Source organism: Mastomys coucha, unplaced genomic scaffold (genome assembly GCF_008632895.1).
Source record: "Mastomys coucha isolate ucsf_1 unplaced genomic scaffold, UCSF_Mcou_1 pScaffold16, whole genome shotgun sequence".
NCBI lineage: Eukaryota > Metazoa > Chordata > Mammalia > Rodentia > Muridae > Mastomys > Mastomys coucha.
In genome coordinates this window covers 101337500-101361279 of record NW_022196898.1, presented here as the reverse complement: position 1 = coordinate 101361279, position 23780 = coordinate 101337500, and the positions used below count along the sequence as shown (strand labels likewise).

The 23780-nt window shown below is 41.5% G+C and overlaps 1 protein-coding gene across 5 annotated transcripts in view; it reads left to right on the top strand.

Moving 5' to 3' along the window:
- Positions 1 to 23780, top strand: part of Msh4 (mutS homolog 4) — a 49576-nt gene that overhangs the window by 8293 nt on the left and 17503 nt on the right. For 3 of the 5 annotated variants that reach the window (XM_031375918.1, XM_031375919.1, XM_031375915.1), the window contains exons 5-14: positions 6705 to 6820; positions 8005 to 8178; positions 9833 to 10005; positions 12938 to 13005; positions 15405 to 15479; positions 17466 to 17530; positions 18859 to 19028; positions 20748 to 20884; positions 21823 to 21926; positions 23197 to 23321. In XM_031375918.1, coding sequence (XP_031231778.1) covers positions 6705 to 6820; positions 8005 to 8178; positions 9833 to 10005; positions 12938 to 13005; positions 15405 to 15479; positions 17466 to 17530; positions 18859 to 19028; positions 20748 to 20884; positions 21823 to 21926; positions 23197 to 23321 — 1207 coding nt within the window. The remainder of the gene's footprint in view (positions 1 to 6704; positions 6821 to 8004; positions 8179 to 9832; positions 10006 to 12937; positions 13006 to 15404; positions 15480 to 17465; positions 17531 to 18858; positions 19029 to 20747; positions 20885 to 21822; positions 21927 to 23196; positions 23322 to 23780) is intronic. The other 2 variants (XM_031375916.1, XM_031375917.1) reach the window with 2 other exon arrangements.

The window sequence follows — 23780 nt, the reverse complement described above, 5'->3', positions numbered from 1 at the left end:
TGCTGGGCTCTCTTGTTCTTTGTACACGGAGCACCTGCAGTCACACAAGTTTCTTGGAGCTCTTAAAGCTCCCACATGGCTCAGCTGGTATCAAATGTTGTTGCTGCTGCTGCCACTATTGTTGTTGTTGTTGTTGCTGTTGTTGTTGTTGTTGTTGTTATTGTTGTTCTGACACAGGATCTCACTATGTAACCTGGCTGGCCTGGAGCTTGCTTTGTGTTCCGTGTTTGCTTCAAATTTAGACATCTGCCAGGCTCTGCCTGTGCTGGGATTAGTCATGCCCAATGTGCTGTTTTGATTAGGCCTTGTAGGCCTTGGCTGTAAATAGCAGAAATCCAACTTAAACTAGTTTAATCAAGAATGAGCACTATTAGGCTTCATATCTCCTGTTGTCAAAAATAAGGCAGACTCTCCATCAGTAATAGACTGTTAGTGTTAAGGCCCAGGAAAGATAGTAAGGCCTGGATGGAATGTTAAGACCTAGGTAAGTTACTTAGCTAGCCTGCCATTATAAGGAAACTTCTTTATATGTTTGTATTGTTAGTAGGAAATTTTTTAATGCCAAGATTGTTTACATATTTTGTTAAATTTTGTGCCCTTGAACATCAATTATGATAAAATTCAATAGAACTGTTTTGTATAGTGTCTTAGGGTTTTACTGCTGTGAACAGACACCATGACCAAGGCAATTCTTATAAGGCCAACATTTAATTGGGGCTGGATTACAGGTTCAGAGGTTCAGTCCATTATCATCAAGGTGGGAACATGACAGCACCCAGGCAGGCATGGTGCAGGAGGAGCTGAGATTTCTACATCTTCATCTGAAGGTTGCTAGTAGAATTCTGGCTTCCAGGCAGCTAGGATGAGGGTATTAAAGCCCACACCCACAGTGACACACCTACTCCAACAAGACCATACCTACTCCAGCAAGGCCACACCTTCTAAAAGTGCCACTCTCTGGGCCAAGCATATACAAACCATCACATTCTACTTCCTGACCCCCATAGGCTTGTTCAAACATGAGTCTGGGGGGACCATACATAAACATAGCATAATACAAAATACATTTAGTCTAACTTCCAAAGTCCTCATAGTCTATAGCAGTCTCAACAATGTTAAAAGTCCAAAGTTCAAAGTCTCTTCTGAGAGTCATCCAATCACTTAACTGTACTCCCCAAAGCAAGACAGGAAACCAGCTGGGCAAACTCCAAACTCTGCATCTCCATGGCTGATGTCAAAGCAGTCTACAGATCTCAAAGTCCTTTTTTGTCTTTGTTGAATGCAACAAACTTCTTTCTCCTGGGCTGGTTCCACTCCCTGTTAGCGCTCTCCTCAGCAGATAGATCACAGCTCTGGCATATTGTACTTCAGTGTTACAGTTTTTGTTTCAATATCTAGATCCACACATGGGCTTCTTCTCCAGCTCTGCCTTCTGTAGAACTTTAAGCTCAGGTTTATTCAATCCACTGCCACTGACTGCTGTTCTTGGTAATCATCTTATGGTACTGGCATCTCCAACATGCTGAGGTCCTGCACTGCAACTAGTCTTCACCAATGACCTCTCATAGACTCTCTTCATGGTGCCAAGCCTCAAATCCTTTGCATGACCTTTTCAGTCCTGGGCCATCAACTGCAACTGAGGCTGCACCTTCACCAATAGCCTTCCATGGTTTCTCACAGTGCCAAACCTCAGCTACTCTTCACGACCCCTTCATACTTTCAAAAGTACCACCTGGGTAACTTTACACATTACCAAGTACAGCTGCAGCACGAAGTACAACCTTGGCTATCTCTGGAACACAGCTTCTTTGTGCTCTCAGGAAACACTTCCCAGAAGATTTACCTCAGTGATGCTGGTGTCTTCTTAGTCACCACTAATTTCTTAGCTCCAGCTAACCAGCATCAATTGTCCCAGTAGTCCCTTCTATTCTGGACTCTAAAGCCAGAGCCACGTGGCCAAAACTGCCAAGTATTGCTGTTTGCCAGGGCTGGAACATGCCCCACTTTTCTATTACTTTATCACCAGCTTTCTGTTTTCCAACTCCTTCTTCACTGCCTAAGCTTGGCTGTCCTGGAACTTGCTTTATAGACTGATTTTGAACTCAGAGATCTGTATGCCTGTGTCCTAAGCACTGGGATTAAAATTGTGGACCACCAAGAGCGACATAAGCTTTTCTTCACCTAGAACTTACTGTGTTCTAGGCTGGCCTTAAACTCAGAGATCTGCTTGTCTTTGCCTCCTGGGATAAAAGCTTGTAGTACCATGCCTGGACCTAAACTTAGTTAGAGGGGATCTTGCCCCAAGGTCACTACTCCCTTATTTCAATTTAATATTCTTGAACACAGGATTCAGCTCTGTTTCACTTCCTGGTGCCCCTTTAATAACATATATTTTATGATTTTCCTTTCTCAGCTTGCTATGCTTGTTCAAAATATTCTTCATGAGCCTTAACCAGAGAACAAAGTCTCTGCTGGGCTTTTTTGAGATTCCCTTTGTCAATATAATTAATATAACCCTCTTTACCTTAGCCTCACCAAGACTCTTCATACAAGGGCAAAAAGCAGCCACATTCTTCACCAAAATACCACAAAAACAGTTTCTAGACCACATGGTGAAATTCTCCACCTCTTGGGCCAGGTCTGCACAATTCAGATCACTCTCAGTAACAGAGTCTTCCATATTCCTATGAGGGAAGCCCATTAATCCCCAATTAAAGTGTTCCATTCCTTTCCAAATCCAAAGTCCCCAAATCCACATTCTTCCAAACAGAAGCATGGTAAGGCCTATAACAGCAATACCCCGTCCCTTGTACCAACTTCTGTCTTAGGGTTTTACTGCTGAGAACAGACACCACCACCAAAGCAACTCTTCCTTTTTTAAAAAAAGATTTATTTATTTAATGTATGTAAGTACACTGTAGCTGTCTTCAGACACACCAGAAGAGGGTGTCAGATCTCATTACAGATGATTGTGAGCCACCATGAGGTTGCTGGGATTTGAACTCAGGACCTTCAGAAGAGCAGTCAGTGCTCTTAACTGCTGAGCCATCTCTCCAGCCCCCAAGGCAACTCTTATAAGTACAACATTTAATTGGGGCTGGCTCACAGGTTTAGAGGCGGGAACATGGCAGTATCCAGGCAGGCATGGTGCAGGAGGAGCTGAGAATTTTACAATCTTCATCTGAAGGCTGGTAGCTGAACACTGGCTTTCAAGTAGTTAGGATGAGGGTCTTAAAACCCCACACCCACAATGACATACCTACTCTAACAAGACCACACCTACTCCAACAGGGCCACACCTTCTAATAGTGCCACTCCCTGGACCAAGCATATACAAACCATCACATATCGTTACCCACAATAAGCTTGGACCCAAACCAACTACCCAACAGAACTCTCTATGCCTGTGTATAATATAAGCTTTTATAGTATAAGCTGTCCCTGGGATAGATCTCAACATAACAGAGACACCTGAAACAACTTAAAAATCTATTTAGAATAAGACTTACATTTTGAATAGTGGTCCAGCAAAATTTAAGTTCCCAAGACCTCCCTAGAAACTGACATCCTACTTGACCGCAGGAGACATGTACGTAGGTAACTGATATCCTGGTTGGCAAGTTAAGACATAAATATTAGATAAGACAAGTCCCCTACCACAGTTTAAATCCCAACAATGGGAGCAGGATAAATATACAACAAAGACATGTTCCTGAGGAAACCCCCATCCCTAAGTCCTGATTGGTGAAATAACTTGGCACAGATGTTTGTGGATTTGGGGCTTAAAGACCTGTAGGTTCTTAATTCAGGCATCATGGTTCAGTTCCTGAATCTGGACCAGGACCCTAGTGGACCTGTCCTGGGGCATTTGCTCAATAAACTATCCCTGTCTGACTGTGTGGTTTGTGAGGCAAGTCCTGGATCCCAATAGTTAGATTAGGAGAAGGAGCCTGGTTTGAACCAAACTCAGATTTGTTTTCTGAGGTGAATGGGAATTTTAATGGGAAAATAAAGGCTCCAGAGAGAGTAGTGAACATGGGCTAATAAGAGTCAGAAGGCAAAAACAGACAGGAGAGGCTTGATATATGTGAACCACTGCATTTGCTAGCTGGTTGTTGTTGAAGTTAGGTTCTTACCCTCAGTGCAGACAGCAGGAGACTGGGCTCTTGAATGAGGTCTGAAAAAGTGACTTTGGGGACAGTGGTGAGCATTAGTATTGTTGGGCAAAGGTGAGATCTGCTTGAGTAGGGGCACAGAGAAACCCAGAAAGAAATGGTAAAGAAATCTTCATCACTACCTTCTTACCCCAAGCATCTTTTTTTTTTTTTTCTTTCTATTATGGATAGGTGACTTGGGAGGTTTAGGAAAATAAATATTGTTGACTTTAGGCTGCTGTTACCAAGGGAAAAGAAACTTCTTTGGTCCACAGATAAATTCCAGGAAAAGGTGCTGACAGGTTCTGCGTTGTTCATCCCCCACTCCATCCTAGCCACTGGAGTGACTCATGAATGTGCTTAGTTCTCATGGGTCTTGTGCTTTTCCTACAGGGAGCATACTTTAACCCACAGGCGTACCATAACCATGGACTGTGGGATAGCTGTAATACATCCTCAAAGGATAGTGCAACTTATGTGCAGCACAGTTGAGACAGCTTCAAGAGCAGAGCAGACAGACTGCCCTCTTTACAGATCTGGGTATAGACTTTGTGTAAGTGGATTTGCTGGCCTCTGTGAGCTCCAGTGTTCTTCTGTCAGTATCTGAAATGGTATTGTTGGAGGGTATTTGCTCACACTGTGGATCCCAAGATTGCACACTGGAGAAACCTGTTTCTAGTTGTGCTGTGCTTCAGCCCTGGCTTTAATCTGAGAGCTTTCTCGTTTGATGTAAACAAGATTGAATAAAGTCAACTATAGGTCAAGAGGCAGAGCAAGCAACCAATTGTCAGGGAGTGAACATAGGAAAAAACCTAGTGAGAGGAAGTCAGGGGGACGGGGAGAGAGACACAGGAAGTAGGAAGGACATTCGGTTTGGAAGGGTTTATAAGACAGTATGGAGAAGGAGAACTGGCTTTTTCCCTTCCTGACGTCGTCAGTTGATGAGAAAGATGAGCTGGGTGCTTTCTCTGCCTCTCTGAGCTAGCAGGCTTTCAACACAGCATCTGGCTCTGAGTCTTCATTTGGTAAAATCAAATGTTTTGGGAGTTTGTTTAAAAACAACAGGTATTTTATATAAAGTGATTGGGGATAGTATTAAGGATGGTGTTATATATTCACAGAATTCCTGAATGGAGTAAAGGAGCAAAGCACAAAACAGCCACAAGTATGAGAAGAGAGAAAGGTTGATGTGCTAGTAGTGCTCCTGTATTACTGACTTACCACAGTGCCTACGTCAGGAGCAGTGTGGATTGGAAGAGGCACAAGCCTCAGAATTAAAGAAGTCTAACTCTAAAGTGGACGATACGTGAACAGTTGCTTGACTTTTCAGAATTGTAGTTACAGAACATTGGAACAAAAAGATTCGTGTTGTGGAGTTGTTGAGAAGTTAAATGAGACACTTAACCAAGTCCTGGCATATGTGTTCATTTCTGCTGATGTCTCCTTTAGTCTTAGCAAACACACCCCACAGTCCACTATTCCATCCTCTTTCTTGCCATTACTTTCTGAGGTGAGGGAAATGTCTCATATAATGCAGGCTGGCCTTGAACTCTTGATCTTTTTGCCTTAACCTCAGTGCTGGGATCATCTGCCTTTATCTACCCTCCCTTCTTTTTCAAAGTAATTAAACTCTTAGTTCACAACTTTATATTCTTTTTCCATCTGTTTCATTAAATAAAGAGTGCCACTGTCATTGGTCATGGTACCCAGGTCACCCTTGACAAAACAGTGACATCTAGTCTCAAAAATAAACAAAGAAAGGAAGGAAGAGAGAAAGAAAGAATACAACCCTAGGAGCTACTATATCACTTTTGAATAACTTGTTCCATGGAAGCTCAGCTCCTGGGTTTGACAGTGAAGTTGATGTATTTCCACCATTGCACTGCCTAGGTCTAAAGATGTGCCTTTCTCAGTTACTTTAACTTACCTGAAAACCTGTGTGATGTTTCCATGGGATACACTTCCTACATGCCAGAGATTCTCATGCTTATTATTTTATTATTGCCCTTAATCTATTCAGTTAAGTTCATGAAAATAATGTCCAGCTGAGAACTATAGATTGTACTGTCATTCACACAGAAAGATGGATAGCCATTCTCTTTCTTTTTTCTAAGAGTGTCTCACTGTGTAGCTATAGCTGTCCTTGAACTCACAAATTATACCAGGCTGGCCTCGAACTCACAGAGATCCACTTGCTACTGCCTCTGAAGTGCTGGGATTAAAGTTATATGCCACTATTCTCACTTTCCATTTTCATTTTATAAATGAAAAACCTTTATTTAAATATTGGAAACAATAAAAATAACTTTCTACAATATTGAAGATACACACTCATATACTGCAAAGTGTATATGAAATAAGAGTTATTTTTGTTCAGGTTGCTTTGTTTTTAGAACAAGATGCTATCCTACTTTAACTCATGAAAATCCTCCTGCCCCCTTCTCTAGTATTGGGATTGTAGGTATGGTCCTCTAGGCTTAGTCAAGAGATCAGTATTGAGTGACAGCATGCTATTTAATGATTTATTTTAAAATTTAAATCTCTTTTCAGAACGTTAGTTTCACTACAGTCCAAAGGAAATACTTCAATGAAACAAAGGGCTTAGAGTACATTGAGCAGTTGTGCATTGCTGAGTTCAGCTCTGTTCTAATGGAGGTGCAGTCCAGGTGAGTCACAGCTGTTCAGCTCTGTTCTAATGGAGGTGCAGTCCAGGTGAGTCACAGCTGTCTAGTGCTGCTTCTCTATGGGACACCTTCTCGTTGTCCTTTGTCCTGTGTTTAGGACAATACCTGTCTCAAAATGCACATCCAGTTATTACTGACATACAAGAGTTACTGAAACTTATGGACAGGGTGTACATTTCTGGTTTAAGTTAGATTTTCTCCAAATGAATTATAATTTATTGCTATGATAGTTGGTACCCATTTACTTCATAGTGAAAAGTCTTGATTGGTTACAGGATGCTAGAAATGTGAGTCCCAGAAGAGAGAGAGACATAGTTGATCAGGCCAGGAATACAGCCCATAGTTGTAATTTTAGCCCTCTAGGGGATTGAGGCAGGAGGATTGCTGCAAGTTTGAGGCCAGTTAGAGCAATGTACTAAATTCCTGGCTAGTCAGGCCTATAAAGTGAGAATGTCTTAAGGAAGAAACTGTTGCTATTCTCCCTCCTCCTCTTCCTCTCCCTTCTCTTCCTCCTCTCCCCTCCTCCTCCTCCTTCCCTCTTCCTCCTCTTCCCCTCCTCTTCCTCCTTCCCTCTTCTTTCTCTTCCTCCTCTTTTTCCTGTTCCACTCCCTCCTCCTCTCCCACCTCCTTCTTCTTCCCTTTTCTTTCTCCTCCTCACCACCCACCCCCCGCCTTCTTCCACCTCACTGTGTACCCTGCCTGGCCTGCAACTTGCTTTGTAGACCAGATTGGCCCCTGCCTCCGTGCTGGGGTTAAAGGCATGCACTACCCTGCCTTGCTGAATGTTATCTTCTAGTAAGCAGTGTGTTACAGTATACTATCCAGAAAGTGACAGATTGCCATTTGTAGCTGAGCATGGCGGCTCTCATCTGTGATCTCAGCACTTGAAAGGATGATGCTCAAGGTTGTGGTTGATTCCAGGCAGCTCTAGACTAGACTGCTTTAAAAACAAATGAAAATTTATCCATTCTTAAAGCAATCTAATATTATTTACTTAGTTTCCAAAACTGGCATTCTCAATGTCTTTTTCTCCCTTTGGATTTAAGAACTACTCTCTGAATGTTTTGAATTCTCCTGATGTTCAGATGAATTATAAGTGTCTCTTTCTACAGCAGCAGCTGTTTATTTATCTTAAGTTTGCACTGTTGTACTGTGGTCACTCACAGGTATTACTGCCTTGCGGCGGCTGCAGCCTTATTAAAATACATTGAATTCATTCAAAACTCAGTATATGCACCCAAATCGCTGAAGATTTATTTCCAAGGTAGTGAGCAGACAGCCATGATAGACCCATCATCGGCCCAGAACCTGGAGTTGTTAATTAATAACCAGGACTCCAGGTAAGACAGCCTGGCGTTTTCTTCTGTCTTACTAAATTTCATGTCATCTACTTCTGGGATTAGTTGCCTGAAAGTTCTTTAAATTATTGGTGGAGAAACAGTAAGTAAACATTTAAATCATCACCGTATTGTTGCTGAAGTCAGATTTTTCACAAAACCAGGTTTTCAAAAGAATTATATTAGCTAACCAACAAAAAGCAAAACTTCAAGTTGCCAAGATTAGGTGAAGGACCATAAGCAAAAAAAGTGACAGATTCCCCGTGTAAGGCTGAGTTCCTGGGAGGACACTGTGCCTTCCTCAGCAAGGCTGAGTGGTGGAAGGCTGCAGTGACGTGCAGAGGTAGCCTGATGACACTGTGTCACCTTGGACTGTCCTTACCTACCTCTGACAAACAGATAAAAACATTTTGCAATAAATTAACAAAACTGTATTTTCTACCAACCAAAAGGCCCAGAGTCCTAACCCACAGCACCTGAGGCCTATAGATAAAATTTCTCTGCTTTGCTTTTGTCCCTACTTGAGGGTCCACCAGCGTATTACAAAGTGCCCCAATTTAGGACTTTCTTTGTTCTCTTACAATAAGAATTTTATGAAACTCTGTCCATGTCACATGGAATTTGGGGGTATCCTAAATCTGCATCCCTGGGCCATGGCGACGTCATTGGCTTTAGTAAACCATGTCTTGTCCTCTCTGAGGTGAGAGTTGTGTTTTTGTGTGGACACCAGTACTCATAGGCAGATGCTCACTGTCTAGTCAGGAGGAATACAGGTCCATTTAGCTGCCACTGGACACCAGTAGCATGTCCATTGAAATCACTCTACAGGTGATTCTGTGCTTTAAGAACATAGAAAGCCAACGACCAACTCTGGTAATTAAAGTTATTTGTTTTATAATGATTTAATTGTGTATGATGTATACATGCTCACACACATTCCATAACATGTATATGGAAGTCAGAGGACAAATTGCTAGAGTTGGTTTTCTCCTTTTTCCATGTGAATTGCAGGAATCAAACTCAGGTCACCAGGCTTGGTGACAGGTACCGTCACTCACTGAGTCATCACATCAGACCATTTTTCATATGATAAGCATGATTGTCTATCTCTCCCTATGCTTTGTTTTGTCCTTAGTCATGAGCAATAGATTGATAAAAATTATTGGCCATCAGTCACTGACCTGTAAAGCCCATGAACGTAGGAACCATGTCTGCCTCGTGTACTCAGGCCTAGCGTAGGAGATGCTGTTGGTCCTTGTTAATCACATGTGGTTCAGTGATGGCATACTTCAGTGATGGATCTAGCAAGAAGGCTCTCAAACCAGATGTGGTCGCATACCACACCTCTAATATTAGCACTTAGGAGCTGCGGTTGGGAGGATCTTGAGTTCAAGGTCATGTTGAGGTATGAAACAAATTCAAGGATGGCCTATGCTACAGGAGACCCTGTCTAAAATAATCAACCAAACATAAACATAAACAAAATGTATGTCTTAGGCCTTAACATACTGAATTAGGATCCCCATGTAATTTGTCTGTATAATAAAGTTTGTGCATCATTGATGTAGATTATAGAATTATTTCATTTCAGAGTTAAAAGGAAAAAGGTTTTTTTTTTTTTTCTCCTTAATGAGATTCCCACTTTGTCTTTTGGAAGGAGTAATCACACTCTCTTCGGTGTTCTAAATTACACCAAGACTGCGGGAGGGAGCCGAAGGCTGCGCTCCAACATCCTGGAACCTCTGGTTGATGTAGAGACAATCAGCATGAGGCTGGACAGTGTCCAGGAACTGCTTCAAGATGAGGAGCTCTTCTTTGGACTCCAGTCAGGTGAGCAGATTTGATTATTTACTCTCTTAGAGTCTCTGTGTAGCCCCAGTTGGTCTTGAACCTCAGCCCGAGTGTCCCAACTGCTGGGATTATAGGACATAGCACTGTGCTTGCATTAACTTATTTTAAATTAAAATGCAGTCAGTTTAAGTTTTTTTGTGTAAATTTCTGAAAGATAGGTCACTGAAGGTGCAAATTCTTAAAAGTTTTTTTTTGTTGTTGTTTTTTAGTCTTTAAAATGTGTATGGGTGTTTTGCCTGTATGTATGTCAGTGTGCTGGGTATCTGGTACCCGCCAAGGCCAGAAGAGGGTGCTGGAATTACAGGTAGTCATGTGGGTGCTCAGGTCTTCTAGAAGAGCAGCTAGTGCTTTTCCCATAGCATTCTCTAGCCCTCAGAAGAGGGCACCTTTAACCTTTAGCTTTTTCTGTATTGTTCCCAGCAATATCCTGGTCTGTTATCTAGCATTACTGTAAATCCAAGTGCCACAATCTGAAGTTGTTTCACTGTGCAGTGGGTCAAGCTCCAGCTTTTAAATGTTGTAAACTTCCTGCACTAAATGTACAGCTCTTTTCCTGCCCTTCTGTTTAACTAGAAGCAGAACTCTGTGCCTGTCTGCTGCTAGTTCCTTCATCTGGCTGCATCTCTGTCCAGCTGGCTAATCCCTCCCTCTCTCCCCACCTCCCTCCCTCTCCACCTCCCTCCCTCTTCCCCCCCACCCCTCTTTTCTTTTGGTTGTTTGAGAAAAGGTTTCTCTGTGTAGCCCTGGCTGTCCTGGAACTCACTCTGTAGACCAGGCTGGCCTCGAACTCAAAATCCACCTGCCTCTGCCTCCCAAGTGCTGGGATTAAAGGCGTGCGCCACCACCGCCCGGCTGCCAGCTGGCTATCTCCTGAGTCGGTCTTGAGTGTCTTTGTGGGCTTTTTCCATGGGGACTTGAATTCTCCTTGGACTTCACCTTTTCTGGCTCTCTCCATAGTTTTCCTTCTGTGTTTAACTGTGGAAGGTCACTGTCCTTTCTCCAGCACATCCCAGTTTGCTGCCACTTTGTTTCTGGTCTCACAAGTGCACTGAGATGCTTGTGTCAAAGGCACCATTTCAGTGTTGCTTAGCTCTCTGAGCCTCTTGGCTCCTCTTACATTGCCGTGTGCTTCTGCTTTTGATGTCACACCTAGGCTGTCCTAAGAGGCTGCTTTTGGGTAAGTAGAGCCCTTTAATGGTGTGACTGGACTCCAGCACTCCTTTGGAGGATCAGTCAAGCCTTCTATTTTTTTTTTTAATTTTTTGTTTTTTGTTTTTTTAAGACAGGGTTTCTCTGTGTAGCCTTGGCTGTCCTGGAACTTACTCTGTAGACCAGGCTGGCCTCGAACTCAGAAATCCGCCTGCCTCTGCCTCCCAAGTGCTGGGATTAAAGGCGTGTGCCACCACTGCCAGGCTCAGTCAAGCCTTCTGTAGGCTTTTCCCTGAAATTCTCTCTGTCCCCTCTCCTTTCTCTTCTCTCCATTATCCCTCTCTCCTTCTCTTTCCCCCTTTCTTTTTCTCTCACTTTATTTTCTCTTCCCTCTCTTTTCCTTCTCCGGGTGCCCTCTACCACACTCTTCCCATCTTCCGTTCTTTCCTTTCTTAAAGATGTATTTTTTATTTATGTGTACATATGTGGCAGCATGAATTTATGTGCTCCACATGCATATGGGTGCTCTCAGAGGCCAGAGGCGTTGCATCCCTTGGAACTGGAGTTATAGCCCTCCCTTCTCACTGAGACAAGACCTGCTAGATAATGCAGACTGGCTTCAAATTTCCATGTCTTCAGAGTGCTTGTATTATGGAGTGTGTGCCACCACATCCAGCTGAAAGTATATTCTTGTCACTTTCCTTTTCTGTCTTTTTCCCATCCCTCTTGATTTGTCTTTGATGCACATCCTTGCACATGAAGTCACTTTCATATCAATCTTCATATTCTAGCATTACCACTATCAAACTTGCTGTTAAGTTTAGTGGGTTCATAGCATATATTCCCAGCCCAGAACTTACTTGAAGTTATTTCATTGTGTGTTTGTGTGTATAGTATGCGTGTGTGTGTGTGTGTGTGTGTGTGTGTGTGTGTGTGTATGCCACATGTGTGCATGGGTTTGGAAGCCAGAGATTGACTTCAGGGAATTTCCTCAGTTGCTTTCAGGCTTATTTATTGAGGCAGAGATATGGTTTCTCTGGGAGGGATGAATCTTTCTAGCCTTTTAGTGGGATTAACTGAGTAGCTAGTATCCCAGAAACTTAAGTGCCCAAAACTACCTCAAGCCATTGGCGTCAGATTTATTACTTCTCACCCAAGAATAATAAGGAAATACAGACAGGGATAAGTAGACAAACGTGTTATAAAGGAAATGTAGGAACTCCGAGAAGTGTGAGATCCCAGGGGAGGAGGATTGCTGTGCACTTTGTGCTACCAGTGGGTTCTATGTAGATCACGGCCGGGTTTGAGGAAGACTGACTGAGGCTACTATTGGGACTGGTATTTTTTTGTGGAGGGGGGCACATTAAGAGCTAAACAAGTTCCACATCCACAGGCATTACTGTATATTCCCCTTGCCAAATGGGGAGTTACTTGTTCATTTAGAATATGGAGTTCTAGATGCTACTTGGGTAACACATGGCCATAGTCAGCAGAGCTCATGAGCCATCACGGGCCTGCAGCAGGCTAGCGGTGATCAGCCATGACCTAACTTTGTCTTGTTGTGGGAGGCAGCCATCACAAGATCACAAGTCTCTTCCTGCCCTGTGATTATATAAGATATAAACAATTGACTGGGATTTGGCTATGCCTAAGTCACCACTGACTTCCCTGTGGCAAATGTTGTCTGTGCTCCAGTGAATAACCCCAGAATACCCTTGCTTTGATTGGTCTATGAAGTTCAAATGCCCATTTTCTGTTGCAGTCATATCAAAATTCCTGGATACGGACCAGCTGCTTTCTGTTTTAGTTCAAATCCCAAAGCAAGACACGGTATGTGTTACATGTCCTGTGTGCTATGCTGTTGTCTTTATGAAACACAGCTTTTCTTGGTGGACACTGATGTGAAAATATGAAAATGTCCTAGGTAAGTGTACCTCTCTGATGCCCAGGAGAGTTTTATGCCTTAGGTAAGAAGCATCCTGGGTAGCTGAAGAATTAGTATATTTAAGCTAATCAAATATTTACTTAAATATAAACTTATAACCTATACTATTTTCATACTATGTAAAAACTTAGGTTCATTCTAAAGTTTATATATTGTTTTCTGTCTGTTGTATTTTCTTTGTTTTGTTTTTTGAAACAGGGTCTTTGCAGTCTTGGCTGTCCTGGAACTCACTATGTAGATCAGTCTAGATCCACCTGCCTCTGCCTCCTGTGTGCTGAGATTTAAGGCATACACTATCAGGTCCAGCTATATTGTTCTTCAAAGCAATCATCAAATGAGTTTTGATTAGTTTTCAAATATGCTTAGTCTTTAAAAAGTGAAACCTCTCTCTGGATAATTTTCAAATTTAAGTAGCCCTTATAGGTAAAGGGCATAATTACAGATAAAGGACATAATAGATTATTTACATTTTTCCTTTCTGGGTGAACTGAAGGATATTTAATTACATATGTGTATATTTGTACATATACACTTGAAAAGGAGCTGTGTACATTTCTAAAACTTGAATGTGGTGACTGTATAAATTCATTAGTACCTAATGTATATTTGGGGGAAATTCTCTGTGCTTTAGAGAGCAGAGTCCTTTTTTTAATATATAAAGATTTATTTATTATTATAAATGAGTACACTGTAGCTGTCTTCAGACCACCAGAAGAGAGCATTAGATTTCATTACGGTTGGTTGTGAGCCACCATGTGGTTGCTGGGATTTGAACTCATGACCTTCAGAAGAGCAGTCAGTGCTCTTACCAGCTGAGCCATCTCACCAGCCCCCAGAGTCCTTTTGTAATAGAAGCATCAGGAGGAGGGAATGCCTGCTGCTGACGGGCACAACATAGCTGGAAGGCTCTAAATGAAAGAAGCCTTTATAATCCAGTGTATACAAGTGATGGTGGAAGAGAATCAGCTAGCTCCATAGCAGGGCTGTGGAGTTATCCCTCCTCAGTGTCTGGCAGCATTTGTGTGAAGCTTCCTTCCTTCCTTCCCTGTTACAGAGCTTTCATAAGTGTGGTCATCAGTACCTATACTCCGTAGAAAACTTGAATAAAATAGATGAGATGTAATTCCAATGGGATGAACTTTGTTAAGTTGTGCTTCTCAAAGACTTTGTAAACTTACTGGCATGCAGTTGCTCACAGTGCCCCGCACTTCCTGTGTCTGTGGAGTCTTCAGTGGTGTGCTCGCATGTGATGTGGTGACTTGAATGTGCCCTTCTCGGATCTGCTAGGGGTTATCACCTCCATGGCTCCCCTTGGGATACTTCCTGGCTGCTTTATTTCATGCTTTTAAGTAGTGAACTTTGACTTATGAACGTGGCCATAAGTCAAATGGTTGTATGTTCTGGGGTCCGTTTCTAGACTCCTGCTCTACTACTTATAGCCTGACTCTTCCTCCCTCCTCCCTGCTGCTGGGAAACATGCCTTTTCCTGTTTAGCTTTATTTATTTTGATCTTCTGTTTAGTGTCAGGAATCCATTGTAAGAGAATATGAGATTACATCTTTAGGGACTAAAAACATTCATGATATTTCTTGCACACTGGGTCTTCTGTTCGCAATCCAGGTCTTTTGTAATGAGAATCAAGGCGAGGGCACCTTAGAGAGCAGCAGCCTCACATGAGGTTCAGTGCATCATAATTGTGACATCTTAAGCCTGTCTCCTGTCAGTGTAAAATTTGCTCATGCCATTGCTCAGCTCTAGAGAGTATAGTGTAATTTCTATGAAGTTTATTTATATCATTTTAAGTGCTGTATTCTGAATTTATTATTATTATATATTATTAATTTGAGACACTGAAATTGTTAAAATTGTTTTGCTTGCCAACAGGAACCAGTGGAGAAAGTTGTTCTAAGTCAGCCGAGAGACTGAATTCAACCTGTTTGCAGGAAGCTTTGTGTTGTATTTAGTTAATAGCACTCTCCTGCTGCAGCTACGTCTCTGTATTGCTACTGTCTTTCCTTTGAGTACTACATTTTAAATTGCACCAAAGATGCTGAAATAGAATGAAAATTAGTACAGTTATGTGAACTCTCATCAAATTTTCAGGAGACCAGCATATTAGGTTTATAGTTATGGTCAGTAATTTCTAACCACCATCTGGTTGGCATCCCAGCATGGCTGATGTATATATATATGGGATATTATTAATAGAAGTTGACTGGCCAAGAGGAAAACCCGTAACTGAATTGAAACTTAGGGTGTTTACATTTGTCTCTTATCTGGACAGGTTAATGCAGCTGAATCAAAGATAACAAACTTGATCTACCTGAAGCATACACTGGAACTCGTGGATCCTTTAAAGGTAATCCACATGCATGCTGCACAAAACATAGAAAGTATTATTTTTAGACATTTTCTTTAGAAAAAAAGTAAACTTAGAAGTTATAAGAATAGTGTGTTTTCTCTCATTACATATATGGAACATGCATACATAAATACACATTGTTGTCCTTACTATTAACTCTTACTGATCCACTTAAAATAAGTTATAGCATCTAAGCACTAACCATGTCTTTTCTATGAACAAGGATGTCCTATATAACCTCAATATATTTATCAAATTCAAGATAGTTAGCATTAATATACTACTATTATCTATATCCCACACTCATTTCAGTTGTTTAATGGTAGTAATTTTCTTTGTAGTTTTCTAAAAGACTTCACCCGTAGCTATTCATTGGTGTCTTTAAATTTGATTTTAACACTTTAAAAAACATTTTTTGTTTATTAAAAAATTATACAATATATTTTCATTATGTTTTTCCCTTCTTCAGCTCTTCTCAGATCTCCTAACCTCCCTACACCCCAGCTTCTTCAGCTCTTCTCAGATCTTCTAACCTCCCTATACCCCAACTTCTTCAGCTCTTCTCAGATCTCCTAACCTCCCTATACCCCAACTTCTTCAGCTCTTCTCAGATCTTCTCACCTCCCTATACCCCAACTTCTTCAGTTCTTCTCAGATCTCCTAACCTCCCTACACCTCAACTTTATGTTCTTTTTCTCTAAGAAAAACAAACAATGTTGGAATATTGGAAATTTAAGAAACTGCTATTGGGCTGGCAAGACAAGATGGCTCAGTGGGTTAAATACTTGCTGTCAAGCCTGACCACCTGAATATGATTCCTAAGACCTATATAGTGGAAGACCCTGCATGATATCCTCTAAACCCTGAATATGATTCCTAAGACCTATATAGTGGAAGACACTGCATGATATCGTCTAAACCTTCATACATGTGCTGTGGTGTGCACATGCCCACACACATACACATAAAACTGATTGAACATTGAGATAAAAAGCTTCTGATGTTGATGATATATTAAGTGAGGGAAAAGGGAACATATGATTATATAAGTTTTTAAATTTCAGATGGAGGCAGGAAATGTACCTTAATATTTAGGGTATATAATCTTTGGAAAGGAAATTGAATGAGTGACTGAATTTTTTATGCTTCTGTGAACTCTTTAGTTTGACCATTGTGTGCATACTGCTTCCATTCAGAAGCAGGTCAAAGTACAGCCATCATGTCTCCCTAGATCCAATGAGAGCGAGCAACTGTTTCCTCTGCTTCCTGTGTCCCTTTGCTCAGTTGGTGCCTATTTGCAGTTCTCGTTAAACAAAAGAGAGGTTTTTTTTTTTTAAGATTTATTTTATTTATTTTATGTGTATGAGTACACTGTAGCTGTACAGATGGCCATGTATGTGGCTGCTGGGAATTGAACTCAGGACCTCTGCCGGCCCCGCTCGCTCCGGCCCCACTTGCTCCGGTGTAATCCACTGCAGTTGTCTTCAGACGCACCAGAAGAGGGCGTCAGATCTCATTATGGATGGTTGTGAGCCACCATGTAGTTGCTGGGATCCAAACTCAGGACCTTCGGAAGAGCAGTCCGTGCTCTTACCCGCTGAGCCATCTCGCCAGCCCCAAAAGAGAGTTCTTAATCCCATTTCTTCTGTATGGGGAGGGAGAAGTTGCTCCATTTATAAATATGCAAATCTAAATATTGAAATAACCTGTAGGGTGACTTAAGTGTACACAGTATCTGTTTCAGTGCCTACCTCTGTAAGAAGTTGGATATCATTTAGGAGACAGAAAAACAGAAATCGTCATCTTCAAGAGGTGGGCGACTTTATGAGAAGATGCAGTCCGTCCTCTCCTTCATTCATGTTTGAAATCTCATGAGAATAAACATGAGAAAATGGAGCAAGAGCCTTTGATCAAGTGTTGAGTACCAAGTGTTGAATTTGAGTAGTGCCAGGCCTTGCTGACTGTAATTTTGTTTTTTAACAGGTCACCTTAAAGAACTGTAGCACGCCCTTACTAAGAGCTTACTATGGCTCCTTGGAAGACCATAGGTTTGTCAACTAATAGATCACACTTCTGTTCTTGATCATAATTGATTTTAACTGTATTTTCTATAGAAAAATTAGTTGGTGTGGGCGTGGTCGTATGCATTTTAATGCCAGTACTCAGGAAGCAGAACCATATAGATCTCTGTGAGTTCATGCAGCCTTGTCTACATAGCAAGTCCCAGGAAAACTGAGACCCTGTCTCAAAAATAACTATTCAAGTTTCTTCAATGAATTGATTAACTATCAATTACATATTAATCCTATGGGTAGGTCAATAGGATAAAAACTCAGTGGCTGCTTGTCCTAATGACCAGTGTCTCCTTCATAGCCATTCTCCGTGGGGATCCTCATTATCCTCATGGAGATAAGAAAAGGATGGGAAAACATCCTTTTCTTTTGATAAATCATGGAAGCCTTAATGTAGGAAAACAAATCCTAATAGATATGAATGTAGAACAAGGTCTAAAAACAGTTAGTATTGTTAAATTATTAGCAACAGCACCTTGGTTCTTGACCAAACATGTTATCCTCTTAAAAGTTGCCTTGTTGATTGAATATTTGCATCCTTTGTTATGCCACAAGCTGAACTCGCTAATCAAACCAACTTAGTTAAATGTGGTGTTCAAGAACAGAATATTTGAAAAGTTGGGTAAACCGATGTCACAGTCTATGGCTTGTGTACTTGTAATTACTGTGTTTGTCAGCTCCTGTTTGTGACCCACAGCACATGTCCCCTCACTGAGGGGGACATGGTTGTTGGATAGCCCTGTCGAATACAGACAGCCCTTGCTATATGGCCTAAGTGCATGTGGAATGAAGGAAGATGGAGTTAGAATTGTTTGCCAGTTCATTACGGGCCATGTTGATAGTGAACCCTGTATTCACTGACAGCTGTATTAATCATGCATAATTTGGGAGATGTTCCCATTAGCAGATTTTAGGGGTTTTTGTTTATTTGTTTGTTTGTTTGGTTGGTTGGTTGTTTTTTTGAGACAGAGTTTCTCTGTGTAGCCCTGGCTGTCCTGGAACTCTGTAGACCAGGCTGGCCTCTAACTCAGAAATCTGCCTGTCTCTGCCTCCCAAGTGTTGGGATTAAAGGCATGCACCACTGCCCAGCAAGTTTTAGTTTTATTTGGTCATCTCATACCATTTTTTGAGTAATTCTGACTGCAAAAATAGTTTTAAGTTGAGGCAATGATAGCTCTAACCTAAATAAATGTGAACATTTGTTAATTACTTACTGTAAAATAACTCTCAACAAAGGTTTGGTTGCATTAGTGATGAAAGTGGCTGTTTGCTTCTGACCTGTTTTTGTTTTGTATTAATGCTAGGTTTGAACTAATACTTGAGAAGATTAAAACAGTGATAAATGATGATGCAAGGTACATGAAGGGCTGCCTGAACATGCGGACTCAGAAGTGCTATGCAGTGCGTTCCAACATCAGTGAGTTCCTGGACATAGCCAGGAGAACGTACACAGAGATAGTGGATGACATAGCAGGTAATGGTGCCACATGCTACATGTTATCACATGCTTTACTTCTTACTGGTGTGTGTGTGTGTGTGTGTGTGTGTGTGTATGTGTGTGTGTGTGAGATTTTGTATTTACTCAAGGCCTTTTAAAAAAAACAATGTTGTTTGGCCATGCTTCAGTGAGTCTATGGGCAATATAAGTTGTCCTTTTTTCTCCTTTTTTTTGAAGGGTGAGGTCACAACAGTGGATGGATAGATCTGGGAAGACTGGGAAGTGAGTGAAATCTGAGTGTATTATGTGAGATTCCCATATAATCAGTAAAACATTAAGTTGAAATAAAAAACCAGTGATGTCCAGACCTTGTGGCACACACCTTTAATCCCAGAACTTAAGAGTTAGCAGAAACTAACACAAGCTTGATGCCATCTCAGTCTACATAGTGAATTCCAGGCCAGCCTGCTCTACACAGTGAGATCCTATCTCAAAATAAAAGGAATGATATCAAAGTGCTAGAGTGTGACCTCATGTGCATTGGTAGTTCTTTGGAGAATGAAGAATATTGATACGCTTTAGCCAGGAGTGGCCCCAATTTTATCAGAGGGTTCATACCTGAGTCTACTAATTAGTCATTGTGTGCTGACTGTGTTCCTATAGCACGTGCACACTGGCCTGAGTCTGGGATGCAGAGTGAAAGATGCTACAAGTCAGTACAAGACAGAGCGCTTGGTGTGCTGGCTGTTTGATGTCAGCTCCACACAGGTTGGAGTCATTTGGGAAGGGGAAAATCAGGTGAAAAAATGTTCCTACCAGACCGACCCGTGGGCAAGTCCGTTTTCTTGGGTTTTGTGATTGATATTAGAGGGTACAGCTCACTATGAGTGGCAGGTGGTCCTGGGTGCTATAAAAAAACAAACTGAATGAGCCATGAGAGCAAGCCAGCAAGACTCCAATGGTCTCTGCACCGATCCCACCCCCAGGTCCCTGGCCTGACTCCTCTCAGTGATGGGGTGTGACCTCAGAATTGTTCTTCCTTCCTCCTAAAATTACTTTTGGTCATGGTGTTTTATCACAGCAATAGAAACCCTAATAAGACACAAAGTTAAAAGAAAAAGTGTTACTAATTAACAAACTTACTAATTATTAGGTAGACATGGCCATTCTATAGAGAAATGTAGCCTCACATGCTAAGTGAAATTTCTAGGCCCCAAATGGTAAGACCGCTGGGAAACCAGGAAAGTGGGGTAGCTTGTGGAGGATCCCAGTGTTGGTTACAAGTAAAGTTCAAGACCAAGGCTAGATGGAAACGTGGCTTAGAGCTCGGTAGTGTGGGGTTTAACAGAGACATTAGAATTACTTCTCAGATTCTGTTACCTGATATCTATTTCATTCTGGGCACACACTAGTAAAATTTAAGCTGCAGCAATTTATGAAGCTTCTGTTTTACTAAAAAGTTGAATAACGAAACATAACTCTAATATTCCTAATTTTCAGAGAAAATAGTTCTTGTTCTTTCTTCTTTTAATTTTTATAATTTCTTGTCCTTTAGAAACACACATCAGACAGTAGCATTTTAAAGGGTACTTTCCACATCTTTTGGGCATTAACATTTTTTGTTGTTGTTGTTTTAAAAAAACCCTAAGAATAGTTTAGTTTCCTGTTTGTGTATAAAATAATAAGTAAAGAGCCTGTGACGGCAGGGGAGTTTCCCATCAGGAGATTCTTGTTTTCCTGGTTTCTGGCCCCTAGGAATGATAGCCCAGCTCGCAGAGAAGTACAGCCTTCCCCTACGGACCAGCTTCAGCTCGGCACGGGGCTTCTTCATCCAGATGAGCACTGACTGTATCGCCCTCTCCAGTGACCAGCTTCCTCCAGAGTTCATTAAGGTTAACGTGGAGTGGCACGGAGGTGGCTGCTCCTGGCTTTGTGAAATTGACGGGTGACGTTCCAGGCTTCTGTTTGGTGCATGGCTGCTGCTGTACCCCACTGAGCAGCCACACCACGCTGACAGGCTTGAGGGGGGACAACCAAGAGAGGCAAAAGACAAATGAAGAAACAAAGTCCAAAAGATGTTTTTGACAAAAGAATTTAGGAAACACTGCAGTACCTTTGGTTTAAAATTTTTAAATATCATTGTGTTATATGTGACACTTGGAGGTCAGAGGACATCTTGTGGGAGTCAGTTCTCTCCTTCCATCATGTAGGTCAGGGATTGACCTCAGGTCTCCAGGCTCAGCCATGAGTTCCTTTACCTGCTGCAGCCCCTTGCCTACCTCTTATTTTACAGAGTTTTCCAGATTCATTTTCTTGTTAAAGGTTTGAGAATGTCTGCAGTAAGGAAATACGTTTGTTTTCTGTAGTGCTTTTAAGCCTGTGACTGCATAGTACTTTTTCCCATGTACACATTTACTCTCTTGTATACACAAACAGTGCACACAAACACTCTTACTATAGGTTTACACAAAAAAGTCACAGGGCTAGACCCTGAGTAAGGTTCAGATAGGGGACAAGGGCCGAGGAGAGTCAGAGTCACAGTGATGATTGTCCATCATGCATATAACCTGCTAATGAGATGCAGTCATCTAGCCTTTCTGCAAGGCCATTTCAGAACTTACCAGCCAATCATGCTGGAGAGATTGGTTAGAAATATCTTGCTTTATCTTTGCTTTTATTTTTCACAGACAGTATTTAGAACTTTCCTTGTAATACTTTATCTTAGAAAGTAAAGTGGTAACCTGGACACTTACCTTTCTGTCCTGTGAACTGCGTGTTTTACCTCATGTGCTTGTACACATAGCTTGACATTGCTTTTAACTTCCTACAGATCTCTAAAGTGAAAAACTCATATAACTTTACATCAGCAGATTTAATTAAAATGAATGAAAGATGCCAAGAGTCTTTGCGAGAAATCTATCACATGACCTACATGTAAGAGCATTTGAAATATTTGAGTACAGAATTGGTTTAGTTTGAGGAACTATAATAGATTTAATTGACTCTGATTACAGGCAGTTGAATTGTGAATGTCAGAAAAGAAAGTGTGCCACTGTGTTGGAAGGCATGAGGGGAGATGAGTAGGAAGAACTAGCTGGATCCCAGACTTCTGCACAGTGCACTGCGCCATTGTGTAAAGCTTGTGTGCCATGGCCTTAATTCAGCTTACTCTTTTCCTGTGGTCTGTGAGCGCTGGCTTCTCACCTCCATTATTTCTAAGGCAGTGTCATAATGGTGTCAGCTCTTTTCTTGTTTATGGAACAGGAGCTTTGAATGTAGGAGAGGCAGAGCATTTAGAATTGGTAGACTGAGATAGAGTGGAAAATTTAGGCTTTCGAAACAGTTTCAAGTTCTGGACCTCAGATACTATTAATGCAAATTCTGAGTATGTCCTTGCATAGGGAATAATTCCTGGAGTGTATTATATTTAACCCTGCTCATGAGAATCTAGGTAATGACATTTGAACATGGTGTGCATCTGTGTATGTTTGTATTTGTGTATGTGTCTCATTGTGTGTCTGGGTTTCTCCTCTTTTTCCCCTTCCCTTTCCCTCTCTTTGTCTTTGTGTGTGTGTGTGTGTGTGTGTGTGTGTTTTGTTTTTTTGGGTTTTTTTTTTTTTTTGGTTTTTTTTTTTTTTTGGTTTTGGTTTTGGTTTTGGTTTTTTGGTTTTTTTCAAGACAGGGTTTCTCTGTGTAGCCCTGGCTGTCCTGGAACTCACTCTGTAGACCAGGCTGGTCTTGAACTCAGAAATCTGCCTGTCTCTGCCTCCCAAGTGCTAGGATTAAAGGCGTGTGCCACCACTGCCAGGCCTGTATGTGTGTTTTTTGTGTGTCTCTATGTATGTGTTTATATATGTGTATATTTTTATGTGTGTGAGATTATTAGGATATATGTGTATAATGAGCACTTGATTATATCTGTATAAAATATTTTATATTTTCTAAAGCACATTATTTATTTGAAAATGTCTGTTTTGTTTATATTTAATGAGGCTATCATTTCAATAATGAATGTATAAGATGGATTATTTTTTACCTGGTAGATGTGACAGTGAACTAATACATCAATATTTTATCTAAAATGAGCCAGCCAAGCAATAGACTTTCTTACAGTGCACACTGTGACTGTTATTGTTCTCAAGCACTTAAAGCCCGCACATCTGCTTTTGAGAAGCACCATCATGTCTTACAACGTGTGTTTTAGGATCGTGTGCAAGCTGCTCAGTGAGATCTATGAGCACATCCACTGCTTGTACAAGCTCTCTGATGCGGTGTCAATGCTGGACATGCTGCAGTCCTTTGCCCACGCCTGTACTCTGTCTGACTACGGTGAGCCGCTGCCTGGGACAGACTGAAGTTTGTATCTCACTCAATTTTATATAAGTTGTAAATATTTTACTCTTTTTACTTGAAATAGTTTCTTGTCTGTGTAAGACAAGACATACAATGGAGATGGTGAAATTACCATTTAAAATCATTTAGGGGGCTGGATAGATGGCTCCATGAGTGGGGGTGCACACTCTTCTTCCAGAGCACGGGAGTTTGATTTCAGCACCACCACTGCTGGTAACCCTTCCCCACGGACAGACACCTGGCTGCCTGGGTGCTGCATTCACATGCGAATACCCAAACATGCACACAAACACATAAATATGATAAAAATTAATCCCCCAAAATCTGAAGTTAAATTCAAATAATATTCATTTAAAAATTGGCAAGTCAAGGCCGGGCGTGGTGGCGCACGTCTTTAATCCCAGCACTTGGGAGGCAGAGGCAGGCGGATTTCTG